Source organism: Dinoponera quadriceps, unplaced genomic scaffold, assembly GCF_001313825.1.
Source record: "Dinoponera quadriceps isolate SergipeBrazil2010 unplaced genomic scaffold, ASM131382v1 scaffold628, whole genome shotgun sequence".
NCBI lineage: Eukaryota > Metazoa > Arthropoda > Insecta > Hymenoptera > Formicidae > Dinoponera > Dinoponera quadriceps.
Window position 1 is genome coordinate 1,711,361 of NW_014554836.1, and position 25,922 is coordinate 1,737,282.

Here is a 25,922-nt window from a genome sequence, read left to right on the forward strand (position 1 = left end):
TCCTGTCCACGACTTTGCAAGATAGATCCCTCAAAATACTTAATTGGCGACGGGCGCGACATCGCAAATATGATCGCGCGTGAAATTCATAACTGGCTTGCCCCCCCCCCCCTTTCCTCTCTCTTTCTCTTTCGTGCACCCATCTATCTATCTAGCGCCCATCCTTAAGCAATTCCCGGCTTATTTTTGCGCGGTGAAGCAAGCGTTCCTATTTATACACGCCGTGTGCTCCAGAAATCACGCAACAAACGCGAGATTCGCACCGGAGGAACCGACTCGTGAAATCGCGACGCGGAAAATCGAAGGGGGCGGGAGTCCGGAGTGCGTGGACGCGCATCGAATTCGGGGACGCATGTCGTCGCGATGTCGAGAGCTTGGAAGCTCTCACACATTCGCCGATCTATTAGGAAAGAAGAGACGAGTGGGAGAAAATAACTCTACTTCTGAAAATAAACGCCGTGATTTTTTTCGAAATGTAATTTTCAGAAATAAATGAGACAATAAATGAACATTCTCGTTTGTCTTTGAAGATAAGCGAAGAATTTAGTTTCAGAAATAAACAGTGAATTTTGAAGATAAATTCCCGCGCGGAAATTTCCCAAAACGTTCCCAAGTATAACATAGTTTCTGATCAGGTTGCCCGAACTTGTCCCAAATAGGTGTAAACATATTGCGATACCAATTAGGAATCCCATTCTTGTCCCAATCATAAGAACACTCGAGAAAAACGTTGAGTAGAACAAATGGAATCTGCCCGGGTCTCATTTAGAACCTTAAGTCAATCGGAAATTCATCTCTGGCATTCGAGAAACTTGTAAGAAAAAATGAAACTATTTTTACCTTTCAATCTACAACGTCCTATCTTACAACGTCTCTATTTTTCCGTCTTTTTCGTCGGTCCTGATTAAATTGCCCGTATGGAAATTTCCCCGACATCCCCAAGTACAACATAGTTTGAAACATTATATCTCTGTAATCCGAATCTTCACAGATTTCCCAATCAGAATCCATCATATTCTCGAGAGAAATCGGAATAGATTTCAACTAGATTCCAGTAAACTTTTCCATGTGGATTTATTTCACGGGGGAGAAGAGAGGTGAGGTCGGGCAAACGTAAATCTAAAAATTGGGAGCCGCGCGAGGGCGAGCTTCGGACAGAAAAGAGAGAGAGAGAGAGAGAGAGAGAGAGAGAGAGAGAGAGAGAGAGAGAAATAATTAACGGGGAACAATAGTTGACGGCCGTATTATTTCCGCGTGTCTCAATCTCGCGCCTCCGACTTCCCACACTTCGGCACCGCGTTACGAAATGACGCGTTTATGGATGCACGTAATAGACGTAGGAAGTCGGGGAGATACGTGCGATACCATATTCGTAAGCGCGGCATATCCTTCATGGTACATTATTAAGCGTATCCTACGCTTCCACAGAGGAACACACACGGTCGGCGAGAAAGAGGCCCGGTTTCTCGTTATCGAATTCTCTCCGAGCGAGGAAAAATATACCGTTAAACACGACTGTTGTCGTCGTCGTCGCCGTCCATTGAGATTTCGAGCCGTCCCCGAGAAGCAAAGTCCCGTCGCGCGTTTCCCTTCTAAATAAACGATCGGCCTTCCAGACGCAATAAAAGCCGTAGGAGGAGCGCCGCCTCCTGCGCGTCACTCCTTGCGAGAAAACATGATTTCTGTATCCGTTCGAGAATCCACACGGACGATGAGGGCGCTCCGGGTCGAGTGAAATTCAGGTAGGCGGCTGAGGAGGACCATAGATCCTGATCTATGAGCATGTCCTTGCCGGTAATTCTTAAATGCGCGCGCCCGCGCGTAAGAGAGAAAATGACTGGTTGGCCCGCCGATCCTCCCGAAAACGTCACTGACAATGAATTATCGTCGCTTTCTGCCGAAATCGAGGAATATGATCTCGGAGGCGCGGGGAGCCGGCGGTGGTGAGTTGCGACACAGCCCCGTTACTTCGCCACGTCGTTTCGTGAAAAGAAACAAAAATCCGAGACGTGCGAAGCGATTAATTACCGCCTCCCAGCGAGATGGAGATTCTGAAAGCATAGCTGAAAGCATATCGCGGCCCGCGGCCTCCTCCGGCCAACGGTTCAGCCGATTCCGAGATATTTCCACCAGCCGGAGTCCCGTTTTACGTTTTCCCGAGCGAGAAAATTCAAAGATGCGGAAAAATATGAAGAAGCGGGGAATTTTGCAAGGACGAAGAAATATGCGAGTATACAAGTGATAAATAAGGTATTTGTACACTTATTTCACTATCTAAATGATAAATATCAATTTAAAATGAAGTTGAGATAAACGTACACACATGATAACCTCGAAATACACGTATAAAAAGCGTCACTTTTCAATTCCCAAGTGGGGGAACGTGACAAAAGTCACGTAAAAGTCAAGATGGCGTTAGAATGGTGTCAAAATCATTTTGACGTCATCTCGACTTTCGTACGATCCTTCGTTTGGTTGCGAATATCTCAGCTTTCGAATGGTCAATCGTTCTCTAATTGCGTCAATGATTAGGTCACATTTAAATCCGTACATAGTGCAAGTTTCAATAAATTCTTGAAAAATTCATTTTACGCTACTACTATCTTAAGGAGCGAACGAAAACGAACCGGTTACGACGACGATCGCGACGGCCGATGCGCGCGAATCTATATTAATCGAAGACGCGCCTTTTTCGACGCCGTCTCCAGCGGGGGACGGGAGGAAATCACGTCGCAAAGGTTACAACGTGGCAAGAGGAAAATACAACACGCCGAGTGATGAACAGTCACGGAGAACGAGAGAGAGAGAGAGAGGGGCGGGGGAGAGATACTACACGGAGAATCGCGAGCGTCCGTCGTGGGTGTCGCAACAATGTGACACGGGATGGAAGTCGAAACGGGAAAGGCGAAAGGGTGATCCTCGGATGGAGCCCCGGAGACCAACTGCCGTCAGCGTTGACGAAGCGGACGGTCCGGTCGGTTGTAATCTCTTTTTGATCGAAGCAGCTTCAATCCGGTAAGTGGCCGGGCATTATCGATGCCTGCAGTAATACGACGCGCACACACAACTGCCGTGTCGGAGATGGCGATGCGGCAGCCCCGACGAAGCCGTTCGCGAATGCCGAGGAGCGCGGCGTCGCGCCGATCATCAGGACCGGTCCGGTCATTGGCCCGTGCCGGACCCTTAAGGGCTCGAGTTAAAGACCGCGTTGCATACGTTGTTTCCTCTCTTTTGCTCTCGAGAAAAAGAGAAGAGAGAGAGAGAGAGAGTTCTCGGTTTCGCGCTGGCTCGTGCGTGCGATTGCCGGGCGGTGATAAAAGAGCTTGAAAGCTCGTCTTCTTCGAGAAGAGAAGAAGAAGAGAAAGAGAAGAAGGCTCGAGTTCTCTCCGATTCGCATGTGATTCTCTGATCGACTTTCCGGAGCTCCCGCAGCTCCGAGATATTTCCATCGCGATCCCGAGAGCGTTTTCTCTCCCCCGAGGCGATTCGGATGTTCTCTGACAAGGATTACGCCGATAAGAAAAACCCGAGGCGAAGATATGAGGATTTAATGCAAGCGAGCGCGGCGCACTTCACGAGCGCGAGCCGAGAGAGGCTGAAGAAATAACACGACACTTTCAACCTCCGCCGTTTCCACCGGTCAATCGTGACCGCTCCAAAAATGGAGCTGTGGGATTAAATGGGTTAAGAGCCGCGCGTGTATGTGCGCGCGCGAGAGAGCGATCGTGCGCGCGAACAACTGCGCGCGCGACAATCGTCGACGACGACGGAGGCGGAGGAGGAGAGCGTAGGCATTTCCTTATTTAGAAGCGGAGAAACGCCGTTGCTGGTCGAACGAGCGCGATCCATGAGGGAGTCGTCGTTCGCTCGTCTCTCTCTCCGAAGAGAGGATACTTACGGGAAGAGAGTCGATGCCAAAAAAAGCCCCGACGTGAGATGAAACGAGACGGAAGGAGAGACGAGGGGCAAACTAGCGATGCGGGTTCGAATGTTCTTCAAGAGCTTCTGAACGGTCGCACGAAAATCCGAGGCACTTCCAATATTATTCGCAGCCGAAACTTCAAATTGAAACGATTACCAGAGGAGAAGACGCGGCTCTTGTAAGTATAAGGGCTCCTCTTAATTCCGAAACGTTCTCAAAGTACATTTTAACATTTAATTATACGCGTTTCCTCATACTTCTCAAATTCGGGCGTATTATCACACGAATATATGTACACTTGAGTGTTACACGTTGGGTTATTTAACATTTTATTTCGCTGTGCACATCTCGAATTATGCCAAGTTAATAGTATGACGTTTTGCCAACAAGTAAGTTCTCGATTCATTGACTCTTAACGAAGTTACCGTAAAAAAAAAACGTAGACAAGGGAACATAATACTACCTCCTTCTCATGATTAAGATCCAAAATTACTATAAACAATTATTAAAATTGCTATAAATTACTATCAATTAATATGAAAACTACTTAATGATTAAAATTGTACTAATTAGCCGTGATCGTTCTTGATGATCATCGGTGATATATCGCCGGGGGTTCCTTCACGTTTGGACGGACTCAAGTTCGCACAGGGCAGAGATCGAATCGGGACAGAAAACTGATTCGTTGCGGTGCCGGGCAACATTAACGACTGTCCCGATCGCGATGTTTCGCGGCTTGCCGAATTCCGCGGGCGGTCGAGCGTGGAAATGCCGCGGATAACCAGCGAGGTAGTCGCGCGCGCGTGCCAAGAGATTTTTCCGAAGCGGCCGGTAAACTAATCCGAGCCGGTGGGGCGCGGTAAACACTGAGCTCGCTCTTTCTCTCTCTTTCTCTCGCGTCTCTCGACGCCTCCACATTTCAGAAATATCGCCCCGGCTTCCGTCGCGCGCTTTCGGGGGAGGGCAAGGCAAATCGCGGGCGCGCATCGCATCAACGAGCCCCGGATTACGGACGCACGACGTTGGCACGGAAGCGAGACCTATATTCGCGAAGGATAACCGGCACGATATTTCGGACTAAAGCGCAAATACCAGGTTGCCGACCGCGATTCTTCCGGGCGTGATTGCGGCGTCGCGTGCAACTCGGCGTCAACAACTCGTCGTTATCGCCGCGGTCATAAATTCTCGTGCAAACGAGATCACGGATGAAGGTACGGATCGGCGGTTTCGTCGCTGCGAATTGTGCTTTCGATTCTGACTTGAAACGGAAATTCGCGGGAGTGTGTGGTAATTGAAGGGAAATATCCCTCTCCCCGACGTCTCGTCACGTCGCGAGGACAAAGGTCGAGAGAGCCCTCCTCTTCCACGTTCGGCAGCTTTAACGGGTTAATGGGTTAACTGAGCAGGAGAGGGGAAAAAAAGGAGTGATATCGTCATCCACGGCGACGAGAAGCACGACTCAATACCCCAAGAAGGCTCCGCGTCGGCGAACGTTACGAAAGGATCCTCACGAAAGGCGCGCGAGGACTGGATTCCTTCTCTCTCTCTCTCTCTCTCTCTCTCTCTCTCTCTCTCTCTCACTTCGCTCACCGTATCGGACTACGACAGGGAGTCGTGAAGATCGAGGATCGCGAACCAGAGATCAGAACTCGAGCGTTCCCGAGTGATCTCCAGAAGAATGGCTACCTGTCGAGAAGCCCGAAACCTCCAATTCGTGAACCCTCATTCTTCTCTCCAAGACACGTGGCGGTTCGGTACGGGTTATCAGCCCTTACCAGATTAGATATTGAAGACAGATACTGTCTTCTGAACTTTGTTTAAAAAAATTTGATAAAAAACGCGTGTTCGGTTAAAACTCGCTACATTTACTTCTTCCCGTAAGGAAAATAAAAAAAAAAACCGAGAAATCTGCGGAAAATTTGAGAAAAATCCAGTTTTTTTCCGAAACTTTAGAACTATAATTGTACCAAGGAGATATTTCCATAAGAAAATATTTCTTATTTAAATAAATGAGTGAATTCGAATTTTTTACAAATCGATCCTAGCTCATTTCCGATCGGTCAACCTGCAACCTTCAATCCGAAATCCCTCAGTCTCGGAAGTCAGGTAGCAATTCTACCTTTTTCCTAAAAGCGGAAACGTGAAAAGTCTCATGGGATGATTCGACGGCCTTAGCCATCACATGTATCTTTTCGAACTATGGTAACGTGAAACTTTTCATTCTTCCACTCCTGGACAAAAATTATGCGATGCCGTCCTGGGTATCGATTATGTAATCTTTCCCTCGGACGAAAACGTGAAAATCCCAAATGTTTTCAAATTAAAAAATTGACACTTTAAACGAATTTTTACGTTTCCATCTCAGGGAAAAATTATATAATCGATAATATCCTAGTCTAACGCGGGCTTTTTCACAAGAGGTCAAATGCGTGTTCCTTGCACAATAGCGAGGCTTCCTCCTCGCTTTACTCGCCGCACCGAGAGCGAGATCTTGGGGGCCGTACGTTTTCAGTTCGGTCGATAGAGAGAACCCGGTGTCGTTCGCTCCCGCTCTCGCTGGAAAGTCGATGAAAAAAATCCAAGAGGCGACGACGGGCGCGGCGCGCATTCGTTGCTTTTACCAAACGCCGAGAAAAGTCGCGGTTATAAATAATCACGGCCGCACACTGCCGTTTCCCCCGCGTTTATTACGGCGACTTAACGCGACGGCGGCGGCCGGCCGCCACGCGGTTTCGTTATGCAACCCGCACGCGCGCTCACCGAACCATCAGGTAAACGCGCACCGTGTCGCCCACGACGACGCGGAACGCGAGTCGGCGGGGAAATGTGCACAGTTAAGGCTTTCGCACACGAATTGGCGTGTAACCGTAAACATGAGAAAAATTTAGAAACCAGAATCAACCGGAATATTGCTTTAAGTTTGTGTGCTTCACACCGAGAAAAAGAAAAACTGTGCACGGCTAAAGAAATACCCACATAAAAGTTAAAATTTATACATAACAACGATAAATGAATAGTTTGGTCAGAAGTATATTTGAATATTGTACACCTGTTGAATTTATATAAAGGGAAATATCAAAAAGATAAAAGATGTCCCATATTGATACATGCATTGTCAACGCTGCAGCTTGGATCGCGCGTTGTTTCTAACGCCAGTGTGGGAAAAAATGTTATCTCGATTAACTTAGTAACTATTGTGTAACTTATAGTACTACGTATATATATGTGCGTTTACAAGAATAGAAGAAATGCGAAGTATTCGTCGTGGCATAGACCATGGTTTCTGAGCAGCGATGCGCAGCTGAAATCGTGTCGGTCACGTTGCGTGACGTTTACGAAAGAAATATTTGATCTGTTCTTTTTAACTGAATTAGCCGCATCAGTTCAAGAAATGTATCTACACAATAAAGTGATATAATGCGTACGTACGAGATTCTTATGCTTAAGTATATGTGTGGGTGTGCGTAAATTTCTTAAACCAGTAGTGCAGCCAGTTCAGTTGAAAAGAACAAGCCAATTGTCTGAACATAAATAGTGTAAATATAAATTTACGTTATATATTACTGATAAAACTAACGATTTAGATGCAGTAAAATAGATTTCTAAAGCACGAAGAGCAATGACGAATACCAGGTAAAAAAAGTGCAATGTTAGTGAGGTTATTTATGAGTTAATATTTTTCGCTTAATTTATCTTTCAGGATAATGTCGCGCCCTTCACGAATTGTCTCAGATGTGTGGTAAACATTCCAGTTTAATTCTTCGGGAAAAATAACAACCTGAAAGTCGTATTTCTCTCAGGTCGATTTCTTTCTGAGTCGGTAGTGGATTGAATGATTCTACAAGGCGATTTTCAAGCGGCTCGTTCGAAATCGCGTCGCCGAGCGCGATGAATATTCTCTCATTTATTTTTCTTCTTTTTCAATTTATCACGGCGGATATTCGATAAACAGAGATCTCACATCGTTCTCAAGCTCACGAGTGCAAAGAAACTAAAGGAAACCGAGAGCAATTTGAAACTGACACGTGGCGAGACTCGAGGAGCGAAGACAAGCGATTTTTTTCCGGCGGAAGCGCAGAAACGCCCACAGTTTCCGCGTGAAAATAAGCGGCTCACGGCGAAGTGAGAGTGGTCTCAGGGAGAGAGAGAGAGAGAGAGAGAGAGAGAGAGAACAGATCTATTGCGAATTACAGAGCGTACAACGGCGATCGGAATTTCAGTCGGTGCTCCGATGGAAATTCGATGCGGAATTCCCGATAGCGAGATGCACGAGAACAGAAGAAAGAAGATACAGGGGATAATAACCGGTCGCACATTCTCGGTCATCGCGAAATATCTCGAGCAGGGAGAAGAGTATTTTGCCGACACGGCAAATTTTTCTCAGTTATTATGCGAACAGCAAAAACATCTGTCACACGGAAAAAATAATTTTGCTGTTGTAGCGGAACGTTTAGTTGTCATAATTAAATTTTTCATTTAATAAGTTAATTTAATTTTAACTCAACTTTTAATTTGCTAGTTTTTATTTAAGTTACTTTTAACCTAATTAAATTAATTGTACAAGCCGTTAACGTCTAACTTAACTTCAAAAAAGAAGTTAGTTTACCCAAACCTGCTCTTAACAAATCTTTTTTTTTCCGTCCATACGGTAACTGACGAATTTGCCGTGCCAGCAAAATATTTTTTCCGTGAAGAGAAGTCACGGTAATTCAGAACAGGCAGTACACCCTGTACATCCGATATACCGGGACTCCCCGATGCGATTCGATCAATGGCAGGACGCGCGCCAAGCTGAATACACCTTCGATTCATCCGGCGCGATCGCGAGCTAAGGCGCGCGCGACGAGCCCCGACGGGCTCGGAAAGCTCGCTCTATCGAGCTCTTGAGAGCGAGTCGAGTCGACGAAACGAGGCAAGGCAAAAGGCAGAGCGAAGGGAGGCGAGGCGAGGCTGCTGCCGACGCGGCTTCACCGTTCGAGAGAAGGAATGCGGCCGCCTCGACGAAGGTACCGGGAGGGGGCGAGCAAGGACGAGAGGAGCAGAGGGAGGGTGGGTGGTAATGGAAGAGAAGGGGGTCGAAGACCGAGTCCGGTTAGCGATGGCTCCGAACGCGATCGCCCGTGGTGCTTTCGAGCCGGCGTGAACAAGACAGAGGCCTCTTCTTCGGGACGTGCTACCGCCCGTTGCGCGTCCGAGCCGTTTCTCTCTCTCTCTCTCTTTGCCTCTTCGCAGAGATCCTGCCTATCTGTGAATTTTTCCAGCACCCCCCGCGACGCGACCGACGGCGAAAAGCTCGCTCGCTCGCGTTTTCCTTCAATGCTGTTTTGGAATGGACGAAAATAAGTATCGCAACGGACACGGTATCGCGCGATTTTCTCATCAGTCCTCAGGGTGGCAATCGTGTAACTTCTCTCTAGAAGAAGCGGAAGTGTGAAAGTGTCTGGTTTCCATTGTCCCGAGTCGAAATTTTAGCCCTAGTTAAAACTTGAATTCTACAACATTAAGAATTTAACGAATGCCAAAATAGATTTCTACTAATTCACAGATCACCTGTATAAATATAAATAGGTATAGACTTTAAGAGCGTCTCAGAGTAACATCGAACTCAGGCAAATTTCTCGGCAATTTTCATGGTCGCTAAAACTGCCGGCTTTTCATACCCCCAATCTCCGAAAAAGATTACGTAACTGCTGCTCAGACGAAGAGCATTTTCCTCGACAAACATCCACGCAATAAATATCACCGAATCGTTCGGAAAGGATCGCCGGCTTTCGCACTTTTCCCCGAGGCGTTACGAAATTAACGGGAAATATCTCCAGTCGGCGGATCGATCGTACGATGATCCGATTTCGATTCGCGTTCGTTCTCCGAATTTGGAAGCGCCCTCGGCCTTCGCAGTACCGCTATTAATTGAGACCGGAGCCTCATTGCCGGCGCGGTGATGCCGCTCATCAACGTCGTCGGGCGTTGTCTCGCTTGCTCCCGCTGTTTATTCCCGTACGAAATCACGCCCATAGTACGCACGAACGTACTACGACGCTGAGACGGCGCATAATTAGCGGCTGGAAATGAGCGCGACGGTGTCGCGATCGCGCGTATTTACGCGAGCGAGCGCGCGCTCGCGGAACGCGCACCTTCTCTCTCCCAACGTCGGATAACGAAAAGTTACACCATTGATCGAGCGCGCGCGAGGCGCGCACACACGCTTGGATCGTTTTCTCTCCCCCTTCACGCGCGCCTCATTCCCGATGCAAATGAGATCCCGGAGTGTAAACTCGCGCGAAATGGAGAGAGCTCGGCTGCGCCCCTGACAGATGCATCCTCGCGATAAGATACCGTTAATCGACGACGCTCGCGAATCACTCGGAGAATGCTGATAATATGAGTCCCCCGCGGGGGGGGAATTCGCGGTCTCCTGCGGGAACAAATTTCTCCGGTCCAGATTCTTCGCGGAGGATCAGCACAGAAAAAAATTAGTCTTAAATCTAGAGCAGATGGATTGCAGTCTATTCAACAAATAGTAATTTATATTTTTAACAAATCTTTTTGCTATCCCTATAATAACAATCTGCTGTGCCAGCAAAATATTTCTCTCCCTGTATTCTTGATTTAAGACCATTTTCTTTTTATGCAAATATAGTTTTAAATTTTCGGAAAAAACTTATTTTCTTCAGCGGATTTTTTGGTTTCTCATCTTTACGGAAAAAAGTTAAATGTGGCAGGTCTTAACCGAATGCATATCAGCGTTTCTAAACGAATTATTCTATCTTTGGAAAAGAAATCGGAAAAATGGGGAAAAACGTTTTCTTTCCCGAAACTTTAAAACTACTACAGTGTTTCACTGTCGACGTTTCCGTCACGTGACAGGGAATATCTTTCGCGACTTCTTATCGAGGGCGGCCGGGACGGCGGCGAATTTGTGGGGAAAAAGGACCCTTTGATGCAATCTCGTCGACATATCTCTCTCTGTCGCAGAGCTGGCGGTGCTTAGTCACGTCGCGACCTGGCGAGAAATCGAGCGCATAACGCTCCCTCCGTGCGGCGTATCCAAGTTTCGGCCAAAGAATTTCGAAAGGACGCACTCGCACATGCGCATCTACACACGTACACGCGCGCACACACACACACACACACGCGAGCTCGGTGCATGCGTATACGAGTTCTATTCGCGCCACTAGGTCACCGAGAAAACTCGTTACACACTCCCGGTGGAAATAGAGCGCGCTTGAACGCGCCGGCCGCCCTCTCGAGCGCATCACTATGAGGGATGATGACGATGGATGCGCTCGCGAGAACAGAGGTTGTGTCGCGCGCGCGGCCTTCCCACACGCCCGGCTCGTACACGAGTATACAAACAAATGTAAAAACTCCATATAGACGCCCGGATCTGACGCGGCACAGTGTCTCTCAATTCAACGAGAAAGGAGGAAAGGGTGAGGGGGAGAGATTAGGCTGCAGAATGGAGGTTTCTCATAATGCGCATCGACGATGACGAATCAATTCGACAAGCCAACTTATGATCGTAGGAGAATCTCACTATTATAAGAATTGATTAAATTTTTAGAGAAAAACGATAACATTACAAAATTTCATGAAAATTATAAAAATGATATTAAAGGGTCATATTCAATTAAAAATCTCTCGGATCAAAATGCAGATTACACAGAAAAAAATTAGTACCAATTCAAGACTCATATTCCCATCTATGAGCAAGAATATATAATCTTATCTGAAGATGAAAGTATATACAAAAAATTCTATATAATTTCGCTAAAAATATATTCTTGTTATTCAAGAATAATTTTCATTAGAATTTCATTACATAAGCAAAATTTTACCTTCATATGTAAAATTACATATTCTCGCGTACACGAGAATATTAATCTTGCATTGAAACTAATTTACTTCCCGTGCGTAAAAATAGTATTACAAAGTCATGCTCAATTAAAGAACTCTCGAGTCAACGTAAATGAAGATTTCAATTCAGCGAGAAGACGGGCCAACAGGCGTCTGATAACGATCAACGACGAAATGTAGCTACAAAAAGAAAAGAATATAAAGCGAGTTTCAATGTTACGATGAAAAACTCCGAGCAATGATGCGAGAGATTATCGGCGTGGCACGGAGGTGCGGAAACGTTCGATAGATGCGAGGATAGACCCGTCGAGTGTCTGCAATGTACACACAATATTACTTTCCAGCGCGTAAAACAAAACAAGCCGGAGGGAGCCAGCTTTCTCCCGACTTTCCAAAGTCGAACACGCGCGCGTGTCCTCACTCGACACGCGTTCCTTCGTAATTCCCCCTCCCCCGTGCCTGATAAAATACCGTCGATCTGGGCGGGAATTGAGGAGGAAGGGGAGGAACCTCATTCGCTCGAAAATACCGGAATATCAAAAGGCGGGCGAGCGGGCGAACGAACGGTACTTCGCGCGAGTTCTTTCGATAAAACGAAGACGCGCCGTCAAAAATCGGCGGAACGCGCGCAGGTCGGCGCTTTCCCTGTTTCCGTGGCTTCCTCGGCTGAGAGAGAGACCACCCCGGAGTATATAATGACAGCGATCTTACCTTGCGTATTACGTAAAGCTGCGACACGCCGGGAGAAAGGGGGGAGGGAGGGAGTCATAAAATACCACGCAATTACGGGCGGTGTGCGCGTCTCCGCAAAGCGCGGCACGGTTTCGTCGAATAATAGCAATCGATAATCACCGGTTCACGCGGACATGTTCCGTCGTCACGCGAGCGACGGCGCGCGGGCAAGTGAGAAACGAGCAGGATCTAAAAAAAATCGGTGAATATAAACGAGTAAATAAATAAATGGGGGGAAAAAAGGAGGTAGAGAAGACGGGCAAGTGAGAAAGAGAGAGAAAGAGAGCAACGAGCCGATTAGTCGCGGCGAGTCGAGCGTTTACGCGCCGTGGATCTATTCTCCGGACTTCGAGAACGGGTCGAAGATCTAGTGAGCGGTATATCGAGTCGGCCGACGAGGGGGCGCGGAGGGGGGGAAAGAGAGGGAGGGAAAGGGGCATACACCGAGAGAGTGCCCACGAGAAGCGGTTCTGCGGCGCTTATACAGAGAGAGGTCAGCGTCTTTTCTGCGTACTTGGCGCAATTCAGGCTCGCTCGCGAGTCCGCATTATCACTACCGATTTCGAGCCCGCGTCTTCGTCGGTTGACGAAACGACGATCTACGACACGGCAATGACGACAATAACAACGACGACGATTGCGACGGCGCGACAACAAGTGGGCCACAGCCGTGATATGCGAACTCGTGCGTACAAATAATAAATAAACTTTCGCGCGCGAACACGCTTCGTCTCTCTTTCCGCGCCGCCGGTCGCGCGAGGCCGAATCGAGTATTGTTTTATTTATTCGTGGGATAAATTAAGAACAGTCATGATACCGTTGTCTCACTCTCATTATTGGCCACGTTCTATTGCGTGTGCACGGAAAAAAGTTATTATTAACTCAAGAGCCGTATTGTCGTGCGTAAGCAAGAATATATAATCTTCTATGAAGAAAGTCTATATGGTTTCATTAAAGATATCACATTCTTGTTATTTAAGAATGATTTTCATGAATTGAGAGGAAAAGTATTGGCTAAAAAGAATGATATCTTCAAGCCAGGAATTCTATCCTAGTCTGAAGATATCGTTCTTTTCAATAATTTAATATTATTTTCTCTCAATTGATGTAAATTAATCTCGCAAGAAGCGTTCTTAGCAAGAATATGATATTTTCAGCGGAATTATATAGTATTTCATCATGTAAGCAAGTTTTATCGCCACGCAAAATTACATATTCCTGCTTATACAGGATATCCGCATGCGGAGTGTACAAGGAGATTCTTGATATCAGAAGAAGTAACTTTTTCCTAAACGAAAATGTCGAGATCATTATTTATCGTGACTTCAATTCTCACTTCAATGTTATCATAATATGTATCATTATTAAATAAATGAATATTATTTTCTCATTAGCGGCAAATCATCGAGGAATTTGAGTGTTTATCGGCACGCGTTATTCCCGAAGCGCGTCCTGACTCGTCGGATTCCACCGTGAGCGCGAGCACGCGGCGTCCCGATGAAATTCTCCTGCGTTTATACTCGCGCCGTCGCGTCTCCGTTGTCGTCGTCGCAAACACGTCTGTCATAAATGTCAAGACATGCGTTTACCTACCGCAACACACCCGTGTGTGCATCTGACACGGTGATATTCCCGCACACGATGCACGGTAACACACCATTAAATCGCTTGGCCATCTCCTCGCGGCGTTCCCGAACGACGCTTCCTCGCGACGCGGCATCACCGGCTGAAAACAGACCGATGCTTCACGCACTGGCGTATTTACGCGATTCGCCTTGCTTTCCCTCGCGTATCTCGCGGAGACGCGCGATAGTGATTTTTTTGTGTCGCCGCCGGCTGAAACGCGGATTCGCCGTCGCCGACTAATAGAAATTTTCGCCGAACAAATGCCGTCTTCTTTTTAAGTATTTTTGCAAGCCACGAGAATGATATTCACGACTATTCGACACTGTGTGTCTTACACTCTCAGTTGTTGATTAAATTATATAGTTAATAAAAGACGCTTTTTTCAAATATTTTTTATTCGTCCGCGGAAAGAAACTCAAGAAATCCATAGAAAAATACGAACTTTATTGCGTTTTAATTACGTAACTTAATTGCGAGTCATTAATTGGTCCATCAGTCACCATCGATAACGCAGTGGGAATTTCGAGTTACACCTGTTCTCTTTTCACGTGCGTATCGCATCGGCCACATGGCAGGGACGCATCGCGATAAGCCCCGCAGAGACACGAGAGAAGAGACAAACATATCTCTGCATAAAGGGTGTCCTACATGTAATTACTGGGGGGGATAAGGTGGGTGGAGTTCCCGAAGACAACGACGTTCTTTTGCGATAAAGCCTGTTATCGCACGCGATGAGGATCGAAGATCGCGGATCGACCAATCGGCAAAGAGCGGGTGGCGGACTCGAGGCCGCCGGATTCGTCGACCTCTAATCAGCAATTAGCGATTCTCCCGGCCAATAACGCGCGGCTTAACGGGCCGTATATCTCACTCACCTTGGCGTATCGCTTTCGCGGCACGTGCACCGTAAAACCCGGCTGAATCGGGCGATCGCTCGCAACGGTCACATCGTTCAGCGATAATCGCGACGGCAGGGAACACGCACGCGTTTTTATCAGCGGGGGGAGGGGGAGAACTGTCAGCCGACAGGCTGAATTCTCAATTAGCCGCGCAGCAAGGCCTCGAGAATTTTCGCGCGGAATTATTACAACTGTTTATATTTGTTTTTGTGAAAAGAATCTTTTTTTTCTTAATATTTATTGCGCTTCATCGCGGTGTTTCGCGTCTTCCGTTAATTTTCGAACGGTCGCATGCGACTGCCGATAATAACTCTTGCGGCGATAACGGCGGCGCCGGTCTGCTCGATCCTCTTTGCATTTTCGCCGACGATGTTCATTTTCCACGTTTCCAACCGTGATATCTTAGAGAAAGGATTCCCCCCCCCCCCCTTTGCGATTAGATTAACTCTTCGACCGAATTACGGGTTTAATAGATCCGGTAGAGTTGCGTTGGAAGAGCTACAGCGAAGAGAACTACGTGATCTGTGAGTTCTCCACACTTCCGAAAGATCGTTGAAGAAAAGTCTGTTAGACCTGGTACGGATCTGAGATGAGGTCGATTAAAGCGTGTTTAGCTATTCGTGTTGATGCAGGATCAGTTTAGACCGATTGTGTACAGTCGGTGTGTGATGATTCGACGCCACGAAGTGAAGTGATCTTTTTTGCTGAACATTTGTGTATGAATGTAACATTGTGATTACGCGTACTTTTTTTTGAAAATAATAAGTAAATAGTGTTAAATCAGCGCGTGTTACGAGGCGGGATGCTAAATAATTTATTAATTTCTTAAGTAATGTTACCACTTTGCAAACGGAAAATAAACTAGTTTTGATACTTTCGCAACAAAAATATTTTTTCTTCCGCAAAAATACCCATTTTCGACACATCAAAATATCTTCTTTCAGCGATCGAAAAAAAATACGTTCATCGAGTAAGCACTATAATCAAATTTGTTTCTCTTAGAACTATCTTTCAACTTTATCGCTCTATAGTCGCGTTAAAGCGATGAAAAGTAAATTACAATTTTTTAAAGTAAAACACCACCATTGGCGAGACTATTGGCCAAATTCGAATGTTTTTCGGTAACTTAAAACTTGATTTTCTACAAATGCATGATCAATCATTAAAATAAAAAAGTTACACCTTATTCTAGAATTTTGTATTAAAAAAGCGCAACTTTTGAATTATCATCAGTTCAAGTCTAAAGCACAAGTTAACCGGAAAATGAAAAACCTAAGTGTTACTTTTTGTTCAAATGGTCTCAGTTACTCCATACGAATCTGACAAAAATATCACTTTTGCTCACTTATACTTCACTCTAGAAAACTTCGTCAATCTCTTGCTTTTCAGTTTTTTCAAATAAGAAATCTAAAAAATCGCACAGAGTCGATACGACCCTGCTTGCGGTGCGAACGTCCTTTCGGATGTCGGAACAGTCGGAGCGTTACCAAAAGCACGTGTGTAAACGCACAGAATCGCGGATAACGTTCGCTGCGTGATAACCGCGGAATTCAAGGCCGAGTAGGGGAAGAAGACGAGCAGGTGGACGCATAGTGCGCGCGAATTCCGATCGGCGGGACACTGAAAACTAGATCGTCCCTCTTTCCGAGACACCTTGTATACGCTTCATTCCCGGCGCAGCCACGCGAAGAATTCGCTGATAGCGTTAAACGACCCGATGGCCGCGTGATATTCCGAGACGGTGACGAGATCTCGAAGAAAGCGGAGACAGAAAAACGAACGCGAGCCAGCGCGAGGCGCACGAGTTACGTCACGATGCGGGAGATTGATATTCTCGGAGAGCGCGGAGAGCACGCGTCTTTGCACAAAATGGCGCGATCGAGTTCCTCTCGCGTGTTTGACGGCGCGCAACTCGCTCCGACTCGGCGCGCGCGTTCTCGCGCGATTCGGATTCCCCGAACGCGAGAGAGCGCACTTTCGGCGTCGCTTCACAAAATGGCGAGGCCCGAAAGATACTTCTCCGTCCTTCTCTCTCTCTCTCTTTCTTCCTTTCGGTCGCACTATCGCAATATTATGCACGCAGTAGCCGCATATATTTCAGAAACGCCGAGCGCGCCCGAGAGCCTCGGGGCTGAGATCGACGATCTCTCGGAGCGTGCGCGCGCACGTGACACGGCCGCTGGAGGATCGAGGATTCCGATAACGCGGAAAATAAAGGACCAGAGATTTCGAGACCGAGAGAGAAAGAGAGACTCGAGAGGGGGAGAGAAAAAAAGGCCGGGAGGGGAAAGTCGACTCACCCTCATCCAGCAGGCGCTCCACGTGTATGAAGACATTGGGGAAGGCCGCTAGTTGCTTCCGATCCTTCAGCAACTGTGACAGGTAGTCCGCTATACTCTGCGTCGTCGTGTTAGTATTATCACACATCGCAAATTGTACTCGGTGGCTTCAATGGCGAATGTTGGCGCGTGTTGGACGCGCGCGGCACGCAATGATACACAGGCGTGCGAGAGCGGAGGAGAGAGAGAGAAAGAAAGGGATACCGAGCGAGAGAGAAGTAACGAGAAATAACGAGAATTTGGAAAGAGAGAGAGCGCGCACGAGTCCACGAACGTCGCGCGGTATGGACGGACGACGACGGAGGTCGGTTCTCTCCTCGATCGCGGGAGAGCACACGAGCGCGGACGGTCGAGACGTACTAACGAAGGAGCGTTAAAAGAAACGAGCCGAACGCGGCGAAGGGGACGGCGACACGGCTCCGAGTGGGAGGGGGGCGTTCGAGGGAGGCAGCGGGGGGCAGAGTGAGGAAAGACTCTCGCGAGGAGTCGCGCGGGTGGGGGCGGGAGTGAGTGTCGCGGGGAAAGGAAAGTAAGGAGGGAGAGAGAGAGAGAGAGAGAACGCGCGAGGGCGAGCGACACTCCTTACGGGAGAGTCGTAAAGTCGCCTCGTCGCCTGTCGCGCACACGGTTTCGTTCCTTTTTTGCAGCGACGCAGCCGGGCTGCGCGTTTCGTTTTCTCCTCTCGTTGCCGAGCTGTACGTCGCACGTCGGCGCGAGCGAGAACGCGCGCACGCGCGCGGAGATCCTTCTTTCTCTCTCTCTCTCTCTCTCCGGCCACTAGTCCCCGACGACGTCTTGGTCTTCTTCTCTTCTACGGTCGATCTTCCTCGTCGCTTCCGACGAATGCTGCTGCTACGTCGCTTCCCAGAATCCTGACGATCGCTCTCGTCGAGAGAGAGAGCGAGCACGCGCGAGTTCACAGTTGATGATTACGTTTTTAGAAACGTCCCACTGGCGAACGCGCCCGCGCGCGCGCGGTAGATCGCGAAAAGCGCCGCGCAGCGGTGAGGGAAGATGAGGGAGGAGAGGGGCCGAAGGAGGACGGAAGAGGAAGGGAGAGAGAGACGGAGCGTCGCCACGGATAAATAGAACGATCGACGGAGATTGGAAGGAGGAGGGAAAACGGGAAAGAAAGACCGGTACGAGAAACGGCAGAGGGAGAGACCGAGAGAGAGCTGCGTGCGGGCGTACGTAGCTATGCGTTGCGCGTCTGTCTCTCTCTGGCGCGCACGCGCGTTCCGTGTGCGGTTTCCAAATGCGGAATGCGATTCGCAGGTTCCTGATGACTTAGGTACGCGCGCTGCGGGACTCTCGGCTCTACTGACTTGCACCGACAAGTACGTACGTGCCGCGCCGCCGAGTCCAGCCGAGCTCGCCCGACCACGGCCGAAGCGAGTCGCGCATGTATACTAGCCGCGCGCGTAGCATCCGTCTCGCTCTCTCTCTATCAACGTGCGTCTACCGCCCACTACCATATACGGCTCTGCGTGCGCGCTAGCAATGCGAGGAAAAGAGAGAGAGAGAGAGAGAGAGAAAAAGAGAATAAGCGAGAAAGAGAGAGAGAGAAAGAGATACGATATTCCATGGCATCGCGTCGCATAGAGTTGGATAATTCAGGGCCGCGAGCATGGGCCATCGTACCCCCGCGTTCCCCTCGGCCTCTCGGGGCGAATTAATTTGTTTCTCTTTCACTTTTTCTCATTTTGACTTTACACGGAAAATAATAATTTTAATCAAGGATAGGTATTCTCATGTATAAGCAAGAATATTAGATTATTTTTAGAAGATTTTTAGTCTCGAATTGACTGCAATGCTCAATAGAACAGAAAGTGACAATGATGTTAAAATAACTTAGTCAAAACACCTTAATAGTACACTTCATTGACGTTACATTGACCAATGTTGAACCAATATAACGCCAATGTAAGATGCCTTATAGATGTCTCAAAGACGGCTTATGTCCCGACTTTGGGTATTGTGCTGTTTGTGATTTTTCGATTATTTCCTTGTTATTTTGACGGCATTTTCTGTTCTACCGGGGTTATTCGCATCAGTACAAATTCAATTAAATCAAGACTAAAAGTCTTCTAAGATGATTATAATATTCTTGCTTACATGTGAGAATATTTGTAATTGATTTAAAACTAATTTCTTTCCGTGCACGGATTCGAGTCAATCGCCGCACGAAATGACGGAGACGATGATCGGGGATTGTACGCGTTCGAGTTGACGCCCCCTCGCGAAAAACGAGGAAAGAATCACGCGAAGGAACATCGCCGCTGCGAAGCACCGGACGAAGGGCTCTGCTTCCAAATATCTTCCCCGGCGATCTTCCACGCGCGTTTCGAATTTCAATTTTTAATCTTGGCTGCGAATCGCGCGAGCCGCGCTTGCGCGCACATCGCGAGCTCCGTGCGCTCGCGCTGTCTCTCTCTCTCTCTCTCTCTCTCTCTTTCTCTGCAACGCGTTTCCAGAAAGAGAGAGAGAGAGAAAGGAGGGGGGGGGGGGTAAGAAGAAAAATTAGCTTTATGCAATTTCGCGGGCGTCGATAAATAAACCGCGGATTCACTGCCGGAGGAGACCGTCCCAAGCAGAACAGAAAATCACAATAATGACTTTTTCTTCTGCTTGGGGCTGCTTTCGGCCCTCGGCGAGGGTCGTATAACTGTTTTGTGTGTGGGGGGGAAAAAAGAGAAGAAAATGAGAGAGAGAGAGAGAGAGAGAAAAGAACGCATGTCGCTGTTGGCGCGTGCACAGCAGTGAGAGAAACCAAAACGGGCCCGTTTAGAATACATCCTGCGCGGCTAATGCGCAAGCAGCCTCTCCCAACGAGAGATCGGCGTGCATATTACATCAACCGGTGCGCAAGCAACATCGTTACGATCTCTCGTAGCGGCGTGCCTTAGAATGCATAATTAATAATTCCTTGCCTAGGCCGCTTTCAATACGCGCCGGCCGACCACGTCGGGATATATATGCCCAAGGCGTGAACGTACAAGGTAAAATCAGCGCGCTGCGTATTTTAACGATACACGCGCGTGAGGAATTCGCGTGATGCTTTAGCCGTCGTTTTTAGACGTCGTTTCTCCTCCGTCGTTCTTTCTTCCGTTCCTTTTCTCCCCGAGGAGGAACGCCGTTTCGCTACACGCGCGGTTGTTGGCGCAAGGCCGCGCCGGTGTCTAACTGGACAGGGTAATGATCATGTAACTTTTCCGCGAGAGAGCGGAAACGCGAAAAAGTTTCACGTGAACTCCGCGATCTTAAGCGATCGTGTAATTTTTCGAGCCACGAAACACGGTGAAACTCTTTCTCGCTCTCGAAGCTGTTTCCGCCGCTGAGGAAAAGCGCTGAGGATCACCGACGACAGAGTTCGCGGGGATCAGAGTGACTTTCACCGATTTCTGATTAATCGAATCGACGATTTAAGGGCCGTCTACGATAGATAGTGAAGTATGCGGCAAGACGTAAACAGCGAGCTAATTGACCAACCACAGTCGATTATCCTTGGACTGTAAAAACTCAATTGGTCAATTAGCTCTTACTGCTTATGTCTTACTGCATACCTTATGGTTCTTGTAGACGGCTCTTTAAAATTGCTGATAGTTAAGTGTGTTACCAGGGCGGAGATTACGTAATTTTTGCCTGGGGTGGAAATGCGAGAAGTCCCAAACTAAAGCTTACGGATCTTTTTTTGATCCAGCCTTATCCTTGAAATCTTTGTCTTAAGTAACACGCAATGACTTATGTTTTTAGAGTCAAATTAAAAATCCATTCTGTTTGTGACTGATGGCAGATTTCTGTATAATAAGAAAAGATGAAAAAATTGATCGAGACCAAAGTTTAGGGCATAGAACATTGTGTCTTGAAATTAAACTAGTCAGCCTTTCTGCCCTTAACTCTTAACCCGAGAATAATAATTTTACTTCTTTTTACGCAAACGATCGCGAACACTTGTTATGCTTATTCCAATCCTTAAATATTTCTTTGGTTTCTCATTTCTTTTCTTTTCAAAAAGTAGCGAGTAAACCTATACTTACAATGTCCCTAAACAATAATAAATCAGAGAGCAATCGATAATATGCTGTATTTTGTTAATAATAGCGACTTTTAATTTGAGTCTAGATGACCCCGGGCGGCCATTCCCGGGTAAAGAAAAATCTTGAAAAGTTCGTCGAAGGCGAACGGCCAGGGGCGACGAGCCTCGGCCGATTGAAGATCGGCTGAGAGCCGGGAGTGGCGGAAGAGAGCGAATAATCTCGCGAGGCGGATCTCGCGCGAGATGCATACATCAATCGTGAGATTCGGGCTTCACCCCCTCGCGGCGGGCGGGATCCAATTATATCCAATGTTCCAGAAACGAGAACGACGGATCAAACGGGGTTACATGAGCGCGACGGCTTCCAGACTACAAGGCTCGTCTATTCTTAGATCCCGGCCGGCCGATCGCCTGTGAGATTCTATGAATCTCGTCCTCGACGGATCGAGCCGACGGCAGGAGGGTTCGGATCGAATTCGAGGCGCGAGATTATCGATCGGCCGCATCGACGGCATGTCGACTCCGACACGCCGCCTCTCATTAGCGTGCTCCCACGGACTTTACCTTCTATGCCCTGTCCAGCGCCTACGTGTGCATGCGTGAGCAAGCGCGCGCATGCACGCACTCACGCATTCACGCCGGTGAACGCGAAGTAAGGTTGACGTCACGCGTCCATACATGGCATCAGCCGTGAATACCGTGTGGGTGTCGCGCGCTCGTGTTAATAAATTATTTCATCGTCGTGCCTTTTCCCGCCGACAGCGTCCTTCCTTCCCTCCTACCTTCCCTTCTCGCTCTGTTTCCGATCGTCTCTCTGCGCGCGTGATCCTCCGGCCGTCTCACGCCAGGATCTTTCTCGGTCGCGGCACGCGCGCCGATGCCGCTGCAAAATGATAACCGACATTCCCCCCCCCCCTTCCTCTCTCTGTATACGATCGTATCTATCTACAGTAAACTCGTATTGAAACTTGCTCTTGCGCTCGAACGGCGATACCTGAATCCCCGTGTTCCTGTGGAAACACGGCTCGTCGCAGGTGAGCTCACGATGCATCAGGTGGATGCAGGCTGAGGGATGTGGCGGGGCGGAAATGCTTATGGAGAACGGAGGAAGGACAATTGAAGGCGGGGCGACTGAAGAGCGCGGGAAGTGGCGAGTGGCGTCAAGAACCAAGGCTTCTCCAACGGCACTGACATGTATTTCCGCCCCGCAACCGTAAACGGGAACAGTACAAGTGTGGCAAAATGTGCCGGCATATCTCGACTCCCCGGGAGTGCCCGGGGGACGCGTCCGTGCGCCGCGACGACGCAGCCGCCCGCGACCCACGCGCGTAAGGTGCGCGCGAACGACACGGTTATCTGCTGAATTGCCGCTTGCCCACCTGCCGATAAGTCTTGCGGCGCACAGCTGTTTCGCGGCGGCCGGGTCGTTCAGGTTCTTGAAGTGGCCGTAGCTGCCCCCGCCGAGCCGCTTTCGTGGCCGCGTCGCCTTGTTCGCTCCCACTTCTGCAAGGTGTGCTTGAGTCAATAAAAAGGAGGAACAAAGAGTGACGCGCGGTCACGCTGTTTTAAAATTCAAATTCGCACGCTGAAATTGGCATCGGCAGATCTGTTCGTTTTAGATGAACTAGTGCTACACTGGGACGTTCGTTCCTTTCTCTTTCAGTGGCTAAATTATAGGCTTGTTTCACTGTAAAGGCGAAAAGCGCGATCTAGTTCGGCTGAAATGAACAAATCTGAAAGTAGCATGAAGAAAGCATATGTGTACGTAGAAGAAAAAGATGTTGGGCGACATTCGTAATCAGATCTTATGTTTAAGGTCACCTAAATTTTTCTAAACCTTCAGGTATCGTATGGGTTGTTTAATTAGATGGGTTCTAAGCAGCGATTATATAATTTTTCCTTAGGATGGAAATATGAAGAGATTCATGTGAACTTGACGATTGTAGCGATCATGTAACTCTTCGAACTGTGAAAATGTGGAACTTTTCACATGAACTTTTTCGCTTTGAAAGATGATGACGAAAAGATGGAAATCTAGTAAAAATCTTTGAGTTTAGTAATTTCACTTTCCACACATCCAACTAAGTAATCGCTTTGTAATTCGTGAAAACGTTAATGTGAAATCGGTATGAGCGAAAAGTGGAAAATTCCGCTCGAAGTTGCGTAACCGCTACTTAGAAAACAGAATAGTCGTGCAGCCGTAATCGAGTAATTATTCTCCTCTATCAAGATAAGTTCTTTTAGATCAGTGGTAGATCTAAAAGAACATTTTAATAACAGTAAGCGCTCACTCTTACAACTGTTGCGTTTCCTGAACACAGCTTGGTTACAAAGCATCTGAAAGCGCACTCAAGACGATCTTAAATATAAGATCTGACTATATCAACCAAAATCTTTCACGTTAAATCCGCAATTAAGTACGTACACAAGTCCACTGCCAATGGTATAGTGAAGCGAACAACTTGGTGACCAGATCCAAAATCTCGACATCGAATATCTTCGGATGATGGGAATCGTACACTCTGACATACGCCTCGAACGCTTCCTTTATCGACGCGTGCAAGTAGTAATTCCTCGAGATCAGTTTTTCGAGCTAAAAATAAAGCAACGACGTCTTCTATCAGTTCCGGGTGAATAAATGTATGCAGGTGAATGTTAATTAAACCGGTAGAGAATCGCAGACTAGTTTTTCGATCTTGCTCTCTACTAAAACGAACGGCGGCATGAATCACGCGCGTAGGCGCTTCCGCGCGTGTTCTTCCAGTTTAGTATTGTTCAAAGAAGAGATAAGAAAAAACGAAAGACAGGAGCAAGAGAATTGCAATATATACAAAATATATATGTACAAAATATATATGTACAAAAATATATATGTATCGCGCATACCTGCAACTCTATGTCAGGAATCTTGTTGTTACTGACCTCACATTCGCGTAACGGCAACACGAGCTTCAAATAATAGATCATCCCGAGTTCTTCCTTCCCGCACGAGCCGTTCTTCCCACACGATGAATGTATTCCTGAAAATCGCAATTTGACACGCTATAAATTCGTATTCACCGATCGCAAATTCATATCTATCGTTCGATTATTTATCTCTTCTTAGCGTCGAGCAGAACGAATAAATAAATAAACGTACGGACAGAAAAACATCATTCTACTGCTAAAAAAAGCAATTACTCAGTTTACTTTTCTTCTTTCAAGTGATGGTTATCTTCAACAAAGAATATTTTCTCGATAATAGTCTTAATAGGTGCTCATCATAAATCTCAGAAAAACTGAAGAGAAGGATTTATTCTCTCTTCGAGAATGTAAAATTCTATCGAAGGAAAATTAGATTTGGTCAATTCAAATGAACAATCTGCGATTTTTGCTTTAATTTAATATTCTTGATTGGAGCACCAATCTCATGAGAATTCAGAATATATTTTTGATAAATTTGATACGATGTATGAACTTGTGATATATAAACTTATGAAATATTTGAAACAACTAATATTTACTTGTATATAAAATGTATTTTCTGTGTATAATATCCTTATTTTAGGATCATATTGCACGATCCAGTCGACGTAGGATATGTTTAAGCTTCTGGCGGCCACGTCGGTACAAAGCAGGATCCCGGACTCCACTCTGCAGAATTGAAAGAAGATATTGGTCCTCTTCACTCGCTTCTGCCTACCCTGTTGCCAAGACGCATATATTCAATCTCTCCACGAGGACACGGTGACTCAAAGTGAGTGCGGTATGGCGAAGAAAAGTCCAAGAACTCACGTGTATACTCATCACTGGCAGTTCGATGTAGTTGAGAAGTTCGTGATGGTACTTGACGAACGTGCAGGAACTGAAGAACACCATGACCTTCTTCTTCCTGTTCTTTAGGAATGTGAAGAGCAGCAAGAACTGCTTGTCGCTCGGACGCACCAAGTAGCCTTGCTCCAAGCCCTCGCCTTGTCCTTGTCGTCGTCCACTCCGATGTTTATAAATTCCTTTTTGATGGCCGACTTTTTCAACATGTTCATCTTCCCTGCGTCGCGCTAAAGGGCATAATCTGTCTGCGTTCCTCGCAAAGACCAGCAATAGCGTGTAATCACGAGAAAACTGTGTTCTATATCAAATACGAAACCGCGAGCCATATCGGCGTGTAATACACGCGGGAATCGCTCGCTTTCCCTTAGATCCGTCCAATGAACAGTGCAGTCGGTGTGCGCTACGTGTGTGTACGGCATTTAAATTTAAACGATAGTGACCACGTTGCTTTCCTGTTGCAGCGATGTCGTGCACGGTTATATGTGCGAGGTTTATTATTATTAATGGCGAGATGGAATGCTGGGGATCCTTTCAGATATATTTTTGGAGCAAAGTGAAATTCTAATTTTACTAAAGAATTACACGCGTACTTATTAATGATAATTATTGTTTACTTGTTTTATACTTATTCATTATTACTATATATTCTTGCATTTATAACTCTCTCTCTCTCTATATATATATATATATATATATATATA

At 47.1% G+C, this 25,922-nt stretch overlaps 1 protein-coding gene and 1 pseudogene across 4 annotated transcripts in view; both read right to left on the bottom strand.

The window, feature by feature from the left end:
• Positions 1 to 18,704, bottom strand: part of LOC106742259 (protein held out wings) — a 49,839-nt gene extending 31,135 nt beyond the window's left edge. For 3 of the 4 annotated variants that reach the window (XM_014615014.1, XM_014615016.1, XM_014615017.1), the window contains exon 1: positions 17,337 to 18,704. In XM_014615014.1, coding sequence (XP_014470500.1) covers positions 17,337 to 17,463 — 127 coding nt within the window. In that variant the 5' untranslated portion in view covers positions 17,464 to 18,704. The remainder of the gene's footprint in view (positions 1 to 17,336) is intronic. The other variant, XM_014615015.1, reaches the window with a different exon arrangement.
• Positions 18,705 to 22,763: 4,059 nt separating this feature from the next.
• LOC106742234 lies at positions 22,764 to 25,889 on the bottom strand (annotated as a pseudogene).
• Between the last annotated feature and the right edge of the window lie 33 nt (positions 25,890 to 25,922).